The 21711-nt window shown below is 44.7% G+C and overlaps 1 protein-coding gene across 1 annotated transcript in view; it reads left to right on the top strand.

Annotated features, from left to right (window-relative positions):
- The first annotated feature begins 1446 nt into the window (after positions 1 to 1446).
- Positions 1447 to 21711, top strand: part of LOC115476756 (phospholipase A2 inhibitor and Ly6/PLAUR domain-containing protein-like) — a 77510-nt gene continuing 57245 nt past the window's right edge. Inside the window, exon 1 of the mRNA XM_030213331.1 lies at positions 1447 to 1574. Coding sequence (XP_030069191.1) covers positions 1523 to 1574 — 52 coding nt within the window. The 5' untranslated portion in view covers positions 1447 to 1522. The remainder of the gene's footprint in view (positions 1575 to 21711) is intronic.

Genomic DNA, 21711 nt, shown 5'->3' with positions numbered 1-21711 from the left:
CTCAGCTTTTCCCTCCCGCTTTCGTTTCCATTGTGGATTTGTACTGTTTTGCCAGTCTTCCAGAAGCTTGTCTTTCTGCTTCAAGACACGTGATATTTGACTGGGATTGACAGCATATTCTTTAGCAATAGATGATTGACTTTGTTTGTTTTTTAATTTTTTAAGAACTTCTATTCGTTCAGCCAGTGTTAAAGTCTTAAAGTTCCGCCACCACGATGACGACGACCCCAGTGCACGCTTCAACAACATTCTTTCCCCTATTCTGCCTGGGGCAGTTAAAGAGGCAGTAAATTTGAAATCTCGGTTGTCACGCATCAATTGGCTTCCATATTCCATGCGCGCGCTTATGCAGAGGAGCGGTCTTAAACCATGCATATAAGCGAATCTTGCACTTATCAGCTTATCAGTGGTGTGCTAAACTGAAGTTTGTCCCCATAGAAATTGATGGTGCCAAAAATAGGACCAAAGTATGCCTTCCAGTTAAACAAAGCATGCGCTTATCCGACGTGCACTTAAATGGAGTGCACTGTATATATATATATATATATATATTTCCACTTTGGCATATTTCTTCATTAGGTACCACCAGTGGGAAACAAATCCTGTTTGGTCTTCTGTAGTACCAACCCCTAGGCACATGAGTCCAGAGAATTGCTAGGCTGACTAGGTTCTGTGATTATCTATTCTTTCCTAAGATATCTTCACTAAACTAGAGCTATTCATATGTTGTTGTTATAATATACTAATCTATGCCACGTTATACCTGTTGTACACCATTTTGGATGAATCTCTCCATAAAGGCAGTATCCTTTAGAGAATCACAATCTGTCTATGCTCAAGCACTGGAAAGGGATACTGTTATCACAAGAATGGTAACACTTGAATATGGAATAGTGGTTGGATGAGAAGGACACATGGAGGGGCATAATCGAAAGGGACATCCAAGTTTTGATGAGGACGTCCTCGCAAAACGTCCCGATCCAGGGGCGGGGAAACCCATATTTTCGAAACAAGATGGACATCCATATTTTGTTTCAATACTACGGTTGGGGACGTCAAAATCCTGAAATTTGTGGCAAAAGATGGGCGTCATTCACTTTCAAAAATGAGCCTGATAATCTCATAATTAAATACAAGCATTTGTTTATTAGATTCTGGAGGACTTGGGAATTTAAGTACTGAAATATGTGCTGTGTGAATATCCTGGCTTTTGAATAAATAAACAAGTACTGAATAAATATGAGAGAGAATTTCTCATCTCATATATGGGAACTTACTCTTCTTAATGTCTACAGGCTCTTCACAGGGACCCGTATATTTGGCTTAGAGCCACTGAAGTGACACACCGTCACTTAATATTTAAAAGTAGACATTTCTCATGAGAAAATATCCTGATCAAAACAGATCTTTTTACACACCAGGGTATAAATACTACACCCTGAACAGTAAGGGTTCTAGGAAACAGAGACTGAGTTCAGACCTTGTCATACACTGCACTCAGCTCCATCCTCTCTCCAGCATCATGAGGGCTTTTCTCAGCAGCATCTGCATCTTCTCTGCTCTGATAGTCACAGGTAAGACTCCTTCCCTGAAATGTCTGTTACCATTCACAGGTTGATCCCCATTAGCAATCCTGCTTCTTCCTTCCACTTGCATACCTTACTGAATTCAATACCACTTGTCATATCACTGTTTCAGGGGCAGAGTGATCTTTTGGAGTAGTTCTGGAGAGGTTTAGGGGCAGAGGCAACTGTGGGGGGCTAGTTTTGTTTTTGGAGGGTGGAGGTAGTTTGGCAGATTGGGAGTAGCTACAGGTGGAGGTTTGAAGAGCTTAGGGGTGGTTCTGGAGAGGTAGTTTTGGGATGTAATTTGGGGAGCTTGGGGACGGTTGTAAGGTTATAGGTTTGAGAGGTAGGGCAGTTTGGGGTTATTTTGGAGATGGGATAATTTGGGAGAGTTGAAGCACTTGAAGTGTGGGTAGGGCAATTTGGGGTTAATTTGGGAGAGTTGTAGCATTTATAGGGACATTTTTTCAAGTGTGGCTTGCTTGGAAGTGGTGGAGCTGCAATTTAGGGGTTGGGGACAGTTGAAAACAGGGGAGTGGACGTAAGGAGACACAAATAATGCTAAAGTAAATGGTACCTATAGGCATTGAAAAGACTAATATTAAAAAGCATATTTGAACCCATTTACCTCTTAGTTTTATAAAGTTGCACATCAACTACGACACAAATTAGTGCACACAAGTTATAGAATAACATGTAGATTAATTTAGTAATGAGATGATGATTGGTATTAATGAGCAGTAATATTAGATAATTATTACGAAGTATTTACTGGCTTTTTACTGAAGGCACTGTACAGTAAGAATAAGTCAAACATAAGCAATAGAAAATTACAGCAGTTAAAATAATCAAATAACAATATAAATTATAACATAGTGTGCAACATTACAATGTCAACCCATTACATTTTAATAGGCATCGTAAGTTAAAAACAAAGACGGAGCATATAGATAAGTAAGAGAGTAAGAGAAGTTAGAAAATAAGGGAACTATTTTAAAGAAAGTTGCACATGAGGTCATAGAGGTGATTAAATATTAGTTAGTGTAGGAGTGGATAAACATGTTCTGCTATAGTATGTGCAGCCCGTGTCACACATTGTGTGTGTGAGAGAGACTATCAAATTTACTTACCTCTTCCATTAAAGCCCTGGTTGAAGAGCCAAGCTTTCATCTTTTGGAGAGGTTGTGGTTAATACTCCTTGGGAGGACTTTAATGTACTTGGAGGAGTATAGAGGGTGATCCTTATCTTTAAGTACTTGGGGCCAATTCCTTTAAGGGCCTTGAAGATCAGAGATAGAGTTTTAAATTAAGCCCTGTTTTGTACTGGTAGCCATTGAAAGTTTTGAAAAAATGGTGTCATGTGGTCATGTTGCTTGTAACCTTCTATTTTTCCTGCTGCAGCATTCTGAATCAATTGGAGCTTGTATAGACCCTTTGCAGTCAGACCAGTGTAGAGAACATTACAGTAATCCAGTCTTGATGTTATCATGGCATTCACAACCGAGACAAGACTTATCTTCTCAATGTAAGGAGAGAGGCAGTGAAGTTGTCACAAATAGTAGAAGCAGTTCTTGAAAGTTGCTTGGATTCTTTCCCTGACTTCAAAAACTTCAGACATTAATGTGGTAGTCCATTCTCCCATCTCTGTTACTTAGGCACTATTGCCCAACTAGTACAACCAATCCCACCATAGCACAGAAATCATTTTGGCTGCTTTCCATGACACTATTAGAACCTCCTTAGATCAACACTTTTCTGTTGTGAGAGTATTCATCGGCTTCTCTTTGGCCTTTTTCTTACCCATCTTTGCTCAACTGGTATAGCTGGCATTGTCTTCAAATGGTATCACAAGTACCTCTTCAATCAAAGTTTTCAACTTTCTCACCAGCAGTTTCATTCTACTTCCTTTCCCTTATAATCAGGGGTTCCTCAAGGTTCAGTTCTAGCCCCTGCCCTCTTTAATATCTTCTTCCCCCATCTTCATCATGATTAAATCCAACATTCTGTTATACCGATGATATCTAGATTCTTTACCATCTACCAGCTCTTCTGACCTTTATGAACTCAATTTCTGTTTCAATAAGTAATCAACTGGCTTAGAGATCATTTCCTTTTCCCTTAACATCTATAAATGTGAAGCAAGACACTTCCCTAATCCATGTGCACCTGTCCCCCTCCTCCTCTTATGAATGACTATCCTCTTCCCTTTAAAGACTGTATCAAAATTCTTGGTGTGATTTTCAATAACAGCTTCACTTTGAAGCCTCAAATTGATTCTGTCCTTTGAGCAGCTTTTTTTGTGCTCCATTGCATTCGTTTTGTCAAACCTTTCCTCCCTACTCGAGGAATCCGTTCCCTCCTTCTCAGTCTTGTAATTACTCACCTTGACTATTGTAACTCCCTATATGCTGGTTTACCACTCTACTTTCTAAAACACCTTTAACTTATTCAATCTACTGCTGTTTGCCTACTTCACAACTCTAAACCTTTTAACCATTTTACCCCACTTCTCCAGAATGAGCACTGGTTACCCATCTCTGCTCGCTTTAAATTTAAAATTCTCACCCTTGTTTTTATGGGTCATTTCCCGTCGATCCTAGAATATATTAATCAATTGCTTATTTCATGTGCACCCCGCCCCCAGAACCCTCCTCTCTACCGATACAGGTTGACTTGCACAACCCCCCCCCCACCCCCCCAAACAAAATCTGCCTTGATACTGCTCGATCATCTGCCCTTAGTTACACAGGCCCCAAACTCTGCAACACTCTCCCACCCCCAACCCCCATCAACTTCAGCTAGAATCCTCCTACCTTAGGTTCAAAACCACCCTCAAGACCCACATCATTCTAATTTACACAAAATCTCAACATAATGGGTTACACCCATAAACTGATTTTCTGTACTCTTTTTTCCTTTTCTCTATATGTTTATTGTATACTGCATCAAAGCCAGTTATGGCCCTTGCAGTATATCATGCACCTATAAATAAACTAAATAAATAAATAAACTAAAACTTGCCCTACCAAATATAATAACAGGTACTTCAATCATATAAGCTTTCAATGCTTCTGCTTTTCAGCATTTCAAATGTGAGTGTCCCAGCCCTGCACCATATCAAACAAGTTTCAATTTCCAGGGCTTCTTAATGGCTGCCTCCCCTTTCAAACTTTTGCTCCTCCAGGGCATTTAGAATGCTCCACCATAGGCGCCCGGTATAAGAGGCTTGGGGAGGCTAAGCCTCCCCAGCCAGAAGTGCAGCAAGGGCGGGGCGGACCGCCCCGGGTGCAGCTCCCGCTGCCTTGAACATCTCCCTCTCTCCCGTGGGATGCATGAGGACGCTGGAGGAGAGAGAGAGAAAGTGGAAAAGTGCAGGGGAGAGCAAGGGACATGCAAAAGAGCAGGAGAGAGTCAGAGAGAGATGGGGAGAGAAAGAGGGGACATGGAAGAGAGCATGGGAGAGCCAGAGAGAGATGGGGAGCGAAAGAAGGGACATGGAAGAGAGCAGGGGACAGCCAGAGAGAGATGGGGAGCGAAAGAGGGGACAAGGAAGAGAGCAGGGGAGAGCCAGAGAGAGATGGGGAGCGAAAGAGGGGACATGGAAGAGAGCAGGGGAGAGCCAGAGAGAGATGGGGAGCGAAAGAGGGGACATGGAAGAGAGCAGGGGAGAGCCAGAGAGAGATGGGGAGAGAAAGAGGGGACATGGAAGAGAGCATGGGAGAGCCAGAGAGAAGATGCTGGATGGAAGAGGAGAGAGAGAGAGAGAGAGATTAGTGGAAAGATGGGGAGAGAGAGAGAGAGAAGCTGCTGGGGAGAAACTGGGGGAGACCCTAGCTGTCAGACGGAGAAATGCTGAATGAAAGGAGGGAGAAAGAGGGAAAATGCTGGAAGGAGGGGGCAGAAAGAGGGAAGACACTGGACGTAAGGGTAGGGAGGGAAAGAGGAAAGACACTGGAAGGATGGGGATAGAGAAGACATGCTGAATGGAAAAGGGTCGAGAGAGAGAACTGTTTAGAAGGAAGGGGAGATAGAGGGAGACAATGGATGGAAGGAGAGGGAGACAACAGACGGAAGGATTGGGAGAGGTTAATGGGTAGAAGGATGGAGAGAGAAAGAGGGATGACACTGGATGGAAGGGTAGAAGAGAAAGACATGGATGGATGGAGGGGAGGGAAGAGAGGAGAAATGTTGGACAAGGATGGAGGGAAGGAAAGACAAAGGAAGGAGATGCACACGGATGGAGTGGAAGGGAGAGAGGAGAAATGCTGGACATGGATGGAGGGGAGGAAAGACAGAGGAAGTTCATGCACATGGATGGAGGGGAGACATGCTGGATTTGGATGGAGGGGAAATTGCTGAATTTAAGGGCTGGATTGGAACACTTTGAGGACAGATGCTGAAACTGAAGAAAGGATAGGGACAGGGCTACAGATGGTAGACAGGACGCATAAGGACACAGGAGGATGGTGGACATGTTGAGAGAAAAAATATCAAATGGAAAGAAGACACTGGGACCAAAGAATAGACAAAACTAAATGATCAGACAACAAAGGTAGAAAAAAGTATTTTATTCAGAATTTATTAACTGGAATATGTCAGCTTTTGGAAATGTGCATCTGTGATATTTTGCATGTAAGTTTCAATTTTTCTAGTATTGCTGCATGCTGAGTCTGACTTCTTGAGGTAACTTTCCAGTTTTGCCTTCATATCTGTTGTGTCATGTGTTTTTCATGTGTAATCAAGGTGCAGTATTCTACTAGTGTGTAGTATTTACAGCCCTTTTTGTTTTTTTGTTTTTTGTTTCAATAGGTTATGTACTGGTGTTTTAGAGCCCGGTGTAATTACAGTGCTGCTTTTCCACGCATAAGGTTGTAGCTCATCCTGTCCTTGGAATTAGTGCTGTTATGGTTTGCTAAGGTTATGAGTGTGTTTTTGCACAAGTTTGTGTATAGTGTTTTGCAGTGGAGAGATTGTGTATTGGCATTACTGAGGTGGCACCAAAACATCGGAAAGGGTTTTAGAGCCTAAATCATGACACACTACCTCTTGAAGGATCTACATATAGTTGTTAATAAAAGGAGCTCATTGTGAACACTATCCACCCTAAAAGGGTGTTTTGTGGCTCTACATGAGAATTGTGATATTATGATCCCTTGTTTCATATTGTTGACGGTCTGCATTTTCTATATGGGTGGTATATTGGTGTATTAGGGTCTGCCTAGTGTTATGGTACAGTAAGGTTCTGAGTGTGTTTTTGCACAAATTTGTGCATAGTGTTTTGCAGTTGAGCAATTGTGGTTAGTATATGCTTTGAGCAACCACTTTATTCTTTGACATATGATACATATCTAATATCTAAATTTAATAAAAGGTATTGTGACTATTTTATTTTTACTTATTTTTTTCTGTGTTAATTGTGGATATAAGCTCCGCCCCTGGCTGCACCACTATCCCCGCCCCCTTTAGCCTCCTCAAACAGTTGGGCCACCAACCGCCTATGCACTCCACCCAATCCCTTTTACTTCAGGGAACAGTCCCACACCTTCCTTGGGTGGACAGCAACAAAACAAAACAATTACAAAATGTTCCATTTACATTCATAAGTACATAAGTAATGCCATACTGGGAAAAGACCAAGGGTCCATCGAGCCCAGCATCCTGTCCACGACAGCGGTCAATCCAGGCCAAGGGCACCTGGCAAGCTTCCCAAACGTACAAACATTCTATACATGTTATTCCTGGAATTGTGGATTTTTCCCAAGTCCATTTAGTAGCGGTTTATGGACTTGTCCTTTAGGAAACCGTCCAACCCCTTTTTAAACTCTGCTAAGCTAATCGCCTTCACCACTTTCTCCGGCAACGAATTCCAGAGTTTAATTATACGTTGGGTGAAGAAAGATTTTCTCCGATTTGTTTTAAAATTTACTACACTGTAGTTTCATCGCATGCCCCCTAGTCCTAGTATTTTTGGAAAGCGTGAACAGATGCTTCACATCCACCTGTTCCACTCCACTCATTATTTTATATACCTCTATCATGTCTCCCCTCAGCCGTCTCTTCTCCAAGCTGAATAGCCCTAGCCTCCTTAATCTTTCTTCATAGGTAAGTCGTCCCATCCCCGCTATCATTTTAGTCGCCCTTCGCTGCACCTGTTCCAATTCTACTATATCTTTCTTGAGATGCGGCGACCAGAATTGAACACAATACTCAAGGTGTGGTCGCACCATGGAGCAATACAACGGCATTATAACATCCTCACACCTGTTTTCCATACCTTTCCTAATAATACCCAACATTCTATTCGCTTTCCTAGCCGCAGCAGCACACTGAGCAGAAGATTTCAGTGTATTATCGACGACGACACCCAGATCCCTTTCTTGATCCGTAACTCCTAACGTGGAACCTTGCATGACGTAGCTATAATTCGGGTTCTTTTTCCCCACATGCATCACCTTGCACTTGCTCACATTAAACGTCATCTGCCAACATCCAATTCAAACTACAGACTGCACTCTCTCAGTTCATCTTCCTCAGTAACTAATGTCCAAACTTGCCAGAGAAACGTTTTAGGAAATACCTTCAAACTATAAACTTCTTTGGCTTGAAAAAAACCCACCCAAAAAAAACAAAACAGCTGCACCAAAAATCCAGCTCCCCTTTCCAAGTGCCAATACTTTATACAACAATGTCCATAGCTTCAGAATCACTTGTAGGCAATCAGAAAGTAGTTTCCAGAAACTCTGGGTAAAGGACAAATTCTAAATCCAGGGGCTGAACTGCTCTTCTCTCTGTCTCTGTCTGAGAGTGTTTTGGGCTGTGCCCAGAGACATGTGAACCTAGAGCTCCTCCCTTTTCCTCTCCACTAGGAAGACATCACAGGGATTCCTACTTCCCATCAGGGTTGCCAGATGGGCGATTTTCCCGCCCAATTGGGCGGTTTTCCGTAAACCGCCGCGGGAAACTTTTGCCCGCGGCGGGTTGCGGTGTTTTGGGCTTGTTTTTTTTTCTGTGGGGGTTTTGGGCGGTTTTTCGGCCGGCGGGAGGTGGGGCTAATGGCGACAGAGGCGGGGTTTGTGACGTTTTGGGCAGGGTTTGGTGACGTATTGGGCGGAGCGATGATGGTGGGGGCGGGCTGATGACGGCAGGGGCGGGGGTGATGACGGAAGGGGCGGGGTGATGACGTCGGGGGTGGGGTGTGTGCGGTTTTTGGGCGGGTTTCAAGCGGTTTTGTGTGGGAATTTTTTTTTTTATATGGCAACCCTGCTTCCCATTGGCTCCCTGCCCTGCCTTCTCAATACATTCCTCAGAGTGCATGTCTTGCCTGCTTTGTGATCTCTTTTATGTAAAAATCAGATAACCATTGGCTATCCCTTCTCCCTTCAGAAATGGGGAATTTTTCTAATTTCTTCCTTGGACATTCATTTACAGTAGTTTCAGGTAGGGATCCTACCACAAACTAAAGGTTTTATTCTCTCTGGCAGGATAGGCAGTTCCTTTGGGAGGTTTTTATGAATCTTGTTTTCTAACCCCCTCCTTTTAAGTGTGTTGCCCCAAATAACCATCTGTAATAAAGACTCTTTCTGGCATGATATATTCATTGCTTTCTAACCAGCCAGGAAAGGCTCCTGGCCGATGATATAGCACTTAGCCAGCTACATGCTAATATTCAGCACGAAACAGCCATATATAGAATTGGGTCCTATGCACTAATCACTAATAGCGCTTTGATGTCCAACGCTAGGGTTAAACCCACATATACAATGCTGGGCCATTTCCAGGAACCAGCATTGAATATCCAGGGATTTTTTAACCACTAAAAACTTAACTGGTTAAGCTGAAATTCAGTGCTAATCGGTTAACTTTTCAGCAGTTAAAGATAGGCCTGCTATTTATGCAGCCTATTTTAACCACTAAACATAGCCAGTTAAGCGCTGAATACCTGTGCCTACCAGCAATGTCATGTAAAATATCCAGTTAGAACTAGATTCTATATATCATGCCTAAAAAATCCTCACTTAGGCACATTACATAAAATATGTCATAATGTAGGTATACTTTATAGAATAGGCCTAAATTTCTACACGGTTTATAGAATATGCTGAGCACCTATCCACATGACTAAATTTAGTCATGGATAGTTACACAAAGCAGTGGCGTAGGAAGGGCGGGGCGGTGGGGACGGTCCGCCCTGGTGTCAGCGGGTGGGGGGGGGGGTGCTCCAGACAGCCCTCGTCTCCTGCCTTCACCCTTCATTTTTTTTAAATCCATTGCAGCGACGCAGGCAGCGCTTCGCGTCTGCCCTGCATGTGCTGTGAAGAGAGAAAATCACCTCGCTGGCATCAGGCCTTCCCTCGTTGTATCCCGCCCTCTTCTGAGGTAACTTCCTATTTCCTCGAGGGCGGGACACAGCGAGGGAAGACCCGACGCCAGCGAGGTGATTTTCTCTCTTCACAGCACACACAGGGCAGACGCGAAGCTCTGCCTGCGTCGCTGCAATGGATTTAAAAAAATAACGAAGGGTGATGGCAGGAGACGAGGGCTCTGTCGGCTCTCCACGAGGGGGGACGGGGAGGGGACGGGACCGGGTCGGGGGGGGGGGGTCAGATGGGAGAGGGGGAGCTCAGAGGGGAGAAGGGGAGTGCTCAGATGGGAGAAAGGGTGGGGGTGTTCAGAGGGGAGAAGGGGATTGGGGAGGGTGGGGGAGCCCAGATGGGTGCTCAGAGGGGAGAAGGGGATTGAGGAGGGGGGGGGGAGCCCAGAGGGGTGTTCAGAGGGGAGAAGGGGATTGGGGAGGGTGGGGGAGCCCAGAGGGGAGCTCAGAGGGGAGAAGGGGATTGGGGAGGGAGGGTGGGGGAGCCCAGATGGGTGCTCGGAGGGGAGAAGGGGATTGGGAAGGGGTGGGGGAGCTCAGAGGGGTGCTCAGAGGGAAGAAGGGGATTGGGGAGGGGTGGGGGTGCTCAGAGGGGAGTGCTCAGATGGGAGAAGGGGTCTGAAGCTGGAACTGGGGTCTGACAAGGGGCAGGAGGGAAAATGGGTCCATGCCTGGGGCAGGTGGGAGAATGGGTCTGGGGCTGAAAAGGGGGGGGATGCAAGGCATGTAGTGGATGAAGGGGGCTGGAACTGGGGGCTGAAAAGGGGACAGAGAGAAGTGGCTGGGGGCTGAAGCTCGGGACTAATGGAAGAAAAGGGCTGGGGACTGGTGGGATAGTGGGGCTGAAAATGGGGGCAGGTGGGAGATGTGGGCTGGGGCTGGAACTAGGGGCAGGTGGAATAAGGGAGCTGGAACTGGGGGCTGAAAAGAGGGGGCAGAGAGAGAGAGGACAGACCCTGGATGGAAGAGGGGAGTGTGAAGGAGGGCAGACCCTGGATGGATGGGAGACCCTGGATAGATGGGAGAGGGAGGGCAGACGGATTGAAGGGGCAGAGAGAAAGGGCAGATGGTGGGTGGAAGGGGGAGAGAGAAAGAGGGCATACTGGGGCAAATGGTGGATGGAAGGGGCAGAGATAGAGGGCAGATGTGGATGGAAGGGAGAGAGAGGGCAGATGTTGATGGAAGGGGAAGAGAGAGATGGCAGACTGTGGCAGATGGTGGATGGAAGGAGCAGAAATAGAGGGCAGATGTGGATGGAAGGGAGAGAGAGGGCAGACAGTGGATGGAAGGGGCAGAGAGAGAGAGGGCAGACAGTGGATGGAAGGGACATTAGAGAGGGCAGACACTGGATGGCAGAGAGAGAGAGCGAAGACAAATGCTGGATGGAAGGAAGACTGTGAAAAGAAGATGAGGAAAGCAGAAACCAGAGACAACAAACTGTAAATAAAATACATATTTTTATTTTTTTGCTTTAACATGTAAATAAGGTAATCTTTTTATTGGACTAATTTTAATACATTTTGACTTAACTTTCAGAGAACAAAACCCCCTTCCTCAGGTCAGGATAGGATACTTTAACAGCACTATACTGTATTGACCTGAGGAAGGAGATTTTGGCCTCTGGAAGCTAAATGTATTAGTCTAATAAAATGGTATTATTTTATTTTCTGTATTTGTTTTATTTCTATTTGTTAATTTGTAAAGTGGTGATTGGTATTTGTTAGTTTTTTCAAATTTACAGCTGCTGTCTTTATATTTTGCACAGTACTAGGGGACATTTTCCGTTTCTGTGGTGTTGCATTGTATGCAGAGGCTGGCATCGGGGGTTCAGTTTAATTTTTGTCTAAATAGAAAGTTTATTATTACTTATTCTATAGTGGATTAGGGTGTATCTGTGTTTGTGAAAAAGACATGGCTTTCAGTTGGTATTGACTGTGCAGGATCGACGATCTGTACTAATCTGTTTTCGTTTTACAATAGGTGAATTGATGTTCTAGTGTTTAAGATGCTTTCCTTTTCCTTGTGTGACTCGTACAAATTACTGCTTATGGTATGGTATAATTGCTCTATATATAGGTCCTGAGTGTTTTGTATTCTCAGTATGCCTAGTACTGGATTTGGGGGGGGGGGGGGGGTGTTAAAAAATGACCAGCCCCGGGTGTCAACTACCGTAGCTACGCCACTGACGCAAAGTAATACTTGGTGTTAATATAGACAGCTAAATTAAGTGGGGATCATGTGTATTCTATAACAACGCGTATAGATTTTAGAAATGCCCATGACCTGCCCATTCCACACCCATGGCCACACTCCCTTTTCAACTATGCAACTTAGAATTTACGTGCATCACAATACAGAATTCACTTAGCCAGTTGCATGTGTTAATTCTAATTAATTCCAATCAAAGTCAATAATTATTTGTTAATTGCCAACTAACAGCACTGATTGGCTTATTAGGTATTTAAATTGTGCACGCAAATCCAGAATACACTCGAATTTGCATGTGCAATTTCATTTGCGCTGTATAGACTCCAGGAATTAGTGGCTAGCCGCCAGGGCCGCCAGGGCCGCCAAGAGACTGGGCCGGGCCCGGGACAAGGCCGCCCCCGGGCCCCGGCCCCTGGGCCCCGCCCCCACTGCCACCCTCCAGGTTGTCGTCGCCCCCCTGAGGGGGGCCTGGCGCCACAGTCCCACCCGCCTCCGCCACCGGGCTGGGCCCCTTCCACCCAAACCCCCACCAGATGCACAGACGCCCTGCAGAGTACAGCGAAGATCAGCTGAGAGGAGCGCGTCTGTGTGGGCCGCGCACGCCAGAGTCAGAACAGAAGACAGCACTTCTGCTGGCGGGGGTTCGGGTGGAAGGGGCCCAGTGACGGTGGCGGGTGGGACTGTGGCACCAGTCGCCCTTGGAGGCCCGGGCCCCGGGAATTTTGTCCCCCCCCCCTCCTCTCGGCGGCCCTGCTAGCCGCTAATCATGAATATTTAGCGGAAGATAACCAGTTATCTCCTGCTGAATATCATGGTTAGATGTGCAATTTAACCAGTCAGCGGTCGTGTCTGGCTGGTTAAATAGCTTTGAATAGTGGGGGTTTATGAGATCTGGCCCTTCTGAAACTGTTAGCAGCATTAGTATTGTTTGGAAGGATAATCAAAGAAGTAACTAAGTCACATATTAGTTACCTATTATTTATTTATTTTATATATTTGCTGCATTTGTATCCCACATTTTCCCACCTCTTTGCAGGCTCAATGTGGCTTACATTATGCCGCAGTGGTAATCACCATTGATGGAATCAGAAGAACAAAGTGTTATTACATTAAGGTATATAAGATATCAAGAAAATTAGAAATAAAGAGATAATTAATGCATGTCAAATATTTAAGATGAGGATAAAGTATAGCATTAAATCATAACAATAAAAATTAGAGTAATCAAATTAGGAGGTTCAATGTTGATTTGTTCTAATACAAATTTGATGGTAAGTCTTTTATGAAGGATTCTTTTTATATGTCTCGCTGAATAAGTTGGTTTTCAGTGACTTTCGGAAGGCTGTCAGATCATATGTTGATTTTAAGGCATTCAGTAGTGCATTCCAACGTTGCGTGCAGATGTAGGAGAAGCTGGATGCATATAATGATTTGTATTTTAGTCCCTTACAGTTGGGGTAATGGAGGTTCAAGAAAGTGCGTGAAGAACTTTTTGTGTTTCTTGCTGGTAGGTCTGTAAGGTCTGACATGTATATCGGGGCCTCTCCGTGGATGATTTTATGAGCCAGGGTGCAGATTTTGAATGTAATTTGGTCTGTTAATGGGAGCCAGTGTAGTTTTTCTCTAAGGGGTTTGGCACTTTCATATTTCGCCTTTCCGAATATGAGTCTGGCTGCAGTGGTTTGGGCAGTCTGGAGTCTCTTTATGATATGGGCTTTGCATCTGGCATAGATGGAGTTACAGTAGTCCAAATGACTCAATACAAGTGATTGCACCAAGTTCCGGAATACCTCCCTTGGGAAGAAAGGCTTCACTCTTTTTAACTTCCAAATTGCATAGAACATCTTCTTTGTAACATTTTTCACATGACTATCTAAAGTAAGGTATCGGTCAATTGTGACTCCCAAAAGTTTCAGGGTGTCCGCAACAGGAAGAGTGTGATTTGAAATGTTTATATTAGTATAATTGGTTCTATTGTATTGTGATGATAGGATAAGGCATTGTGTCTTCTCTGCATTAAGTGTTAATTGGAATGCATTCGCCCAGGAATTCATTATTTGGAAGCTATGGTTAATTTTATTTGTGATTTCTGATAAGTCACTTTTAAACGGGATATATATCGTAACATCATCAGCATAGATGTATGGGTTTAAGCCTTGGTCGAATAGTGACTTAGCCAATGATAACATCATCAAGCCAGGGGCATAGCTACGGGTGGGCCTGGATGGGCCCAGGCCCACCCAGTTTAGCCTCAGGCCCACCCACCCAGAAGCAGAGTCCGTGTCTATCCTCTCCCACCCGTGCCGCAGCCCGCAGCGCTTCATTTAATGGTGTCGGCGCTGCTGTTGCACCCCACAGTCTCCCACCCCGCGGCGGCGCTTACACTTCGCTATGGCGCTGCCTGACAGCAACTCTACAGATGCAGCACCGACGGACGTCCTGCTTCGGGGCCTTCCGCGTCCCACCTCCGTAAACAGGAAGTTACATCAGCGCATCAGAGGGAAGGCCCCGGAGCAGGACGTCCGTCGGTGCCGCATCTGTAGAGTTGCTGTCAGGCAGCGCCATTGCGAAGTATAAGCGCCGCCGCGGGGGTAGGAGACCGTGAGGTGCAACAGCAGCGCGGACAGCATGATTAAACCTCGGGGTTTCCTCTCGCTTGCAAAACATGACAAAACTTATATTCATCAGCCAGGTTTTGATTAGCTTACCACAAAAGATCAGAGAATGCCATGCAGCTATCATTGAATTTAGTGGCAAGGACACATCATGCTGAAAGGACAGCCTGAACTTTCTCACTGGCAGGAGCTTTGATGTGGAATGCACTTCTAGGTCAGATATGTCTGTGTGCTAGTGGGCCTCAGTTTAAGCAGCTTTTCAAGAGACAGCTTTTTCTAACATCTTTTTTTTTTAAAGTTGAATGACTATGTTTGGATCTGGGGAAGAAGGAGCAGTATTGATTTATTTTACATGTGTGAATGTATTTGTGCTGTTTATGATTTTGAATTTGAAAGAGTGACAAGAAATCCTCTCAACAAAACCTTCTATGCCACCCTGGACTCTAGCGGAAAAGTCTCATGTCGTGCCCGTGGCAAACGTGAGCAGCACACTCTCCGCATTGAATGGAATACTTAACTCAGCTCATCAGCATATGTTTTAGTATAACCTGTGGCTGTGTTTTCCACGGGACTTAACACCCCTGCATAACTCCTCTCTGCCTTGTCCAGAATGTGTAATGTATGTTCAACCTATGGTAATCTACAGCTAAGCCAGGGGCGGACTGACCATTCAGACAACTGGGCAGTGCCCGAGGGCCAAGAGGCTCTCCCCGGATGCCTTCGGGGGCAGGAAACTTTCTCTGCAGTGCCCAGGTAAAATTATATATATTATAAAATGGTAGTGGGCTTCTGGGTGGGGGTGGGCTCTGCAGTGCTCAGGCAAAAAAAAACCTTTTGTTGGGCACCTGGGTGGGGATGGGGGATTGCTAAAAGGAGGTATGTGGGGGTTAGGATTGGGCAGAGGGAAGGATGTGGAGGTAAGGAAGGGCTGATGCCAGACTAGAGGGAGAGATGGAGGGTGGAGGGAAGGGCAGGGCAGGGCTGATGCTGGGCTAGAGGGAGGTTATTATTTAGTATTATCCCAAGAAATACTACTCATACCTATATACATAGTGCCCACCCATATTAGCTCTGGGCCCACCCAAAATGTCAGGTCTGGCTACGCCACTGCATCAAGCTAAAGAGAATTGGTGAAAGCGGCGATCCTTGAGGCACTCCACATTCAGGTCTCCATAGTGATGATATAATCAATTTTGATAGTACTTGGTAAGTTCTTGCAGTTAGGAAGCTACAGAACCAATTTAAAACATTTCCTCCAATTCCAAAATATTCCAGAATGTTTAATAGAATGCCATGGCTAACCATATCAAACGCGCTGGACATGTCAAATTGTAGGAGGAGAACATTACTGCCAGCTGCAATTGTTTGTTTGAATTTAGTTAGGAGTGTTATAAGTACTGTTTCGGTACTGTGATTAGTACGGAATCCAGATTGAGATGCATGTAAGGCTGAGAAATTGTTCAAATAATCGGTAAGATGTTTAGTAACTAGACTTTCCATTAACTTGACTACAAGAGGGATAGAAGCAACTGGTTGGAAATTAGTTATATCATTTAGTTTTTTCTTCAGGTCTTTGGGGATAGGTGTGAGTAGAATATTACCTTTGTCCATAGGAAAAAATCCATGTTGAAGCATGTAATTTAAGTAGGAGGTGAAGTCTTTTATAAAACGTTGAGGTGCAGTTTTTATTAAGTAACTAGGGCATGTGTCGAGTTTGCAATGGGACTTGGTAAATTTGTTGATCACTTGGGTACATAGGTGCCCGGTATAAGAGGCTTGGGGAGGCTATGCCTCCCCAGCCACAGCAGGATGGATCAGCTGTTTCTATAGAAATGCTAAATAGTATTAGTAGTAGTTCTCCTGCGAGTCCTGCTGCTCTGGGGGGTTTAAATAGCAGCAGCTTAAGTGAAAGCTGTCTCTAGCCTTGTGTATAACCAGTTGTAATTTGATTATCTTACTGCTGGGAGAGCAGAGCAGGGGGGTTGGCTGGAGGTGTCCTGGGTTGCCAGGGAGATATTTAACTAGGATCATGAATTCCTGCACATGAGCAGTTCACACCAAAGAGACTTGCACTGACCACTGACATTTTAAAAGTGCTAAAAATAAGTTTTAAAAGTATTTGCATTAAATCTAATTGCAGAATTTAGGTGCAAGGAAGTGGGATTGGTATGCTATGTACTCAAATTTGCTCAAGCCATATGCAAATTAGTCTGTTTTTGGGAGGTTCTCATTTGCATATTTATGGGTAAAAATTGTTGGAAATGTTTACAGCCTTAATGTTAGGGCATGGCTCTGATCAAAAATGTGAACTTTGATCCAAAAACGAAGGGTTTAGCTAGTGTTTTTGACTAAAAATTCCCATTAGAGTGTCTGTATGTTCATCTGCATTCAAATAGAGCTCTCTGATTGGATGAGCAGCTCCTGTTAGAAAATCTGCCCGGGAACAGAGAGGAGAGGAGAGAATCAATGGGTGGGTGGGTGTGGATGACTGGAGGGGGGCAGGGGAGAGGAGAGAATCAATGGGGGGGTATGGATGGCTGGAGGGGGGGCAGGGGAGCGAGGACAAGAAATGAAGAAGAAAGGCAGAAAGTAAAGAAATAAATGGAAAGGAAGCCCTGGAAACGGAGTTAAGAGGACAGATAGCAGCAGAATCGGATACTGGGCCAGCATGATCAGAAAAACAAAGTCACCAGACAACAAAGGTAGAAAAGATCATTTTATTTTCATTATAGTGTTTGGAATATGTCCACTTTGAGAATCAGGTGCTCAGAATTAAATGTTTATATTTATTTACTTATGTATGGCATTTTATCCCACATTAAACATGAATTAGGATGTTTTGTGGCTCTACATGAGAATTGTGATATTATGATCCTTGTTTCATATTGTTGACGGTCTGCATTTTCCGTATGGGTGGTATATTGGTGTATTAGGTTCTGCCCAGTGTAATATTTATGGTACAGTAAGGTTCTGAGTGTGTTTTTGCACAAAGTTGTGCATAGTGTTTTGTAGTTGAGCGATTGTGGTTAGTATATGCTTTGAGCAACCACTTTATTCTTTGGCATATGATACATATCTAATATCTAAATTTAATAAAAGGTATTAATTGTGACTTTTATTTTTATTTATTTATTTTTTCTGTGTGCTATCAGACAATTATGGATTTAAGCTCCACCCCTGGCCCCACCCCTAACCCCACCCCCTTTAGCCTTCTCGAACAGTTGGGCCACCGACCGCCTATGCTTGGGTGATTATTTCTTCCTTCAATAAATCGAAATTTATCCAGATTCGATCAGCTGGATATTCATCAATGGAAGGGTCCAAACAGTTAATGAATTTTTCAAAGTCAGTTGACTTAAGTGGTAGGGTGGATCATAACTTGGTAATTTTCTCGTGGAAGTAAGTGGCTATGTCACGCCCGCTGAGAAGGAATGTGAGCCCTTGTGCTCGATGAAGGAGAGTTCTTCCCTGAGCTGTCGGCCAACCCCAAGTTCCCCCTGTGTCACCCTCCGTTCCCCAGGGGTTGAGCCCCCAGGTGCAGGAAGCCAACAGCAGAAAGAACTGAGTCCAGAACAAAGTCCACAGGGTCTGGCCTAGCCACGGGAGAAACAAGGACCAGAAGCAGACAGCAGAGGAGACAGGAACGGGCAGAGGTCAGTACCAGGCAGCAGACAGTAGCAAGTCCAGGATCAGGCAGAGGTCAATATCAGGCCACAAACAGTAGCAAGTCCAGGATCAGGCAGAGGTCAATACCAGGCAGCAAACAGTAGCAAGTCCAGGACCAGGCAGAGGTCAATACCAGGCAGCAAATAGTAGCAAAACCAGAAGCACTGCAACTACCCAGGAAACTGAATAGAAGCCGAAGCGTGGAAGGACTGGAGGCAGGGCTTTAAATAGGACAGGAATTAAGCCCAAACATGCACAGCTGTCTTCAATATGGTTGCCCCCAACGGAGATGCCCTCAAGCCCAAATATGGGCTTCCTTCCTGAGGCTGCCCAGCTCCAAGATGGCCACCCCAACCTAAGGCACCCACCTCTGAGATGGCCGCCCTAACCTGGAGATGCCCAAATCCAAGATGGCCACCATATCCTCAGATGCCCATTTGCTGATGGGGTATCTGTATTGGTAGTAGTAATTGAAGTGGTGTCAAAAAGATTATGTACGAATTTCTTCAAGATTCCCTTGAGATAATTACAGAGAGAACCACCATGCTAGTGTCATTTGCGTTCGAGATGGACCGAAATAATGTGTTCAAGTTATACTTCCGTCATATAAATGAAGACTTCTTAGGAGCAAAGGTACAAATTTTTCCGGACTTATCCAGGGATACGCAAAAGCGGAGAAAAGCATTTTTACAGCTTAAATCTAGACTGTTAGCTATAGGAGGAACTTTTCTGCTTAAATATCCCTGTCGATGTGTTGTGGCCTTTAATTCTCAAAACTATGTGTTCTTTGAACCTGAGAAACTTCTTGAGTTTGTTACTAGTAAGGAAGAGTGAATTAGTCCCTGTATACTGTGCTATGCATCGGCTGCGTTCTAAGAAAAAGCCTTCAGCCGCTGATATTTCTTAATTTCCATTTTTTAAATTTTGTTTAATTTCCTTGATCTTGGACAAAATTGTTGTGGACTTAGAATTGTATAACCGTTTCTTTATTAATATTGTAATCATATGACTGTTTTCTTATTTTCCAAATTTATGTATATGCATGAATGAAAAATGAAAATTCATAAATAAAAAAATTAAAAAAAAAAAGATTATGTACGAATTGGAATAGCTTATGTGTATCCTTTTATTGTGGTCCGATTTTGGATTTGTAATATGACCTTTTATGTAGTCTGATTGTATATTTGTATTTTCTTAGCATTTGTTTCCATGCTTTAAATGTGCACTCATCTTTCATTTTGTTCCATGCTCGTTCAAGTCTTCTTACTTGTGTTTTTAGTTTTCTCAGGTCATTGTTGAACCAAGGTACTGAACTATGTCTTCGCGATGTTCTTGATTGTAATGGTGCTATTTTGTCAAGTATGTTCTTGCATCTATTGTCCCAGTTTAGGAGGTATTAATTGGTATCTAATTGTACTAACCATTCGTTCATGTAGAATTGTTGCCAGAATAATACTGGATCAATTTGGCCTCTTGTGGTGTAGGTTTTACGTTCTTGTTTTTGGACCAGATTTATTCTCCGCCTGAATGCAAGGGCTTTCTCCAACTATGGAAATTTAATTGGACTAATACCCAAGCAACGTATACTAAAGGACATACACTTGACCTCTTCACACACAAATTTTCTTTAGATCAAACCTTTATACTAACAGACATGAAATGGACCGAGATACCAGGGTAATATCTGGAGAGATTTATATACCAATGCCCCAGAGGCGTAGCCAGGTTTTGATCTCAGGGGGAGCAGACTTTTATAAAATAGGCGCCGGTTGATGTCAGCTAGACAGCAGTGTCTGTGTTGTTGCTCAAGGACTGTGGCAGGCACTGATTAATACAGGCTGTCTCTGTTGCGTCCTGCCTACAAGGAAACAGTAAGTTACATCAGGAGGCAGGACGCAGAAGAGGTCCCTGGACTGGCCAGAGCAGGCAACCTGTCTTCTTAACTACAAAGTAAAAATATTCAAATTGTGACCATCACCTCAGGAATAGCATACACATTCCTTCCACTGCTATACACCTTGTTTAAATCAGATGGGCTTTTGTTTGTGTGGTGACTCTACAGGATGTGGAGACCACGAGTCTTCAGGATTTTTATTTTGGTTGACAAGGACCACCAAAGGCAGCCCTTGCCCCAGAGTGGCTGAGCCTACCTTCAAATAGGGCTAGACACTTTGCCATTCAGGTTTTCAGGCTATCCACAATGAATCTGCATGAAAAAGATTTGCAGTATATGCAAATCAATTTTATGCATATTTAATGTGGATATCCTGAATTCCTGACTGGCAAGGGGGTACTCCAGGACCAACTTGGGAAACACTGCCCTGGAACACAAAACTTACCACCCCATAACAGCCCTAACCCACCTATGAAAAGACAGTGCTATATATATTACACTGGGTTCTCGAGCACCAATATACCTACTATTGGGAAACTGGAACAAGCTGCATTGTTACACATTCCTACACAGACACTACATGCTAGCAGAATTCTTCACCTCAGTCACACAATCAGAACATGGACAGATCCTCATCTATATAACATGAGTAGCCTTACTGGGTCAGACCAAAGGTCCATTTAGCCCAGTATCCTGTTTCCAACAGTGGCCAACCCAGGTCAGAAGCACCTGGCAGAAACCCAAACTGTGACAACATTCCATCCTACCAGGGGCGTAGCCACGGGTGGGCCTGGACGGGCCTAGGCCCACCCAGTTTGGGTTCAGGCCCACCCAGCAGTGGAGCAGGAGCACCTTCATCAGCAGCGGAGGGAGCAGGCTGGGCTCCGATCCTGCATCTGCCTCCCTCTCTCTCACGGCAGCGTTTCCCAGACGCTGCCCACCGCTGCCGCGATCCTGCATCTACCTCCCTCTGTCCCAGCAGCAGCGGTAGCGATTCATACATGCTGCCTGCCTCCTGCTTCTAACCCGGAAGCGTCTCCTCTGCCGTGTCCTGCCCCAGCAGAAACAGGAAGTTGTAATAATGGGGGCGGAATGCGGCAGAGGAGATGCTTCCGGGTTAGAAGCAGGAGGCAGCATGTATGAATCGCTACCGCTGCTGCTGAGACGGAGGTAGATGCAGGATCATGGTGGCGGAGGGCAGCGTTTGGGAAGCGCTGCCATGTGAGAGAGGGAGGCAGATGCAGGATCAGAGTTCAGCCTGCTTCCTCCAATACCGGGGCTGTTAAGGGTGGTGCCCCATTGAATCGACAGGGAGAGTTGGGGGGAGGTCTCCTTCCAAAAGATAAATGCTGCATTGGGGGGCATGAGGTGGAGAGGGGCAAGAGAGAGAGA

Source organism: Microcaecilia unicolor, chromosome 8 (assembly GCF_901765095.1).
Source record: "Microcaecilia unicolor chromosome 8, aMicUni1.1, whole genome shotgun sequence".
NCBI lineage: Eukaryota > Metazoa > Chordata > Amphibia > Gymnophiona > Siphonopidae > Microcaecilia > Microcaecilia unicolor.
This window is presented reverse-complemented; position numbering and strand designations above follow the sequence as displayed.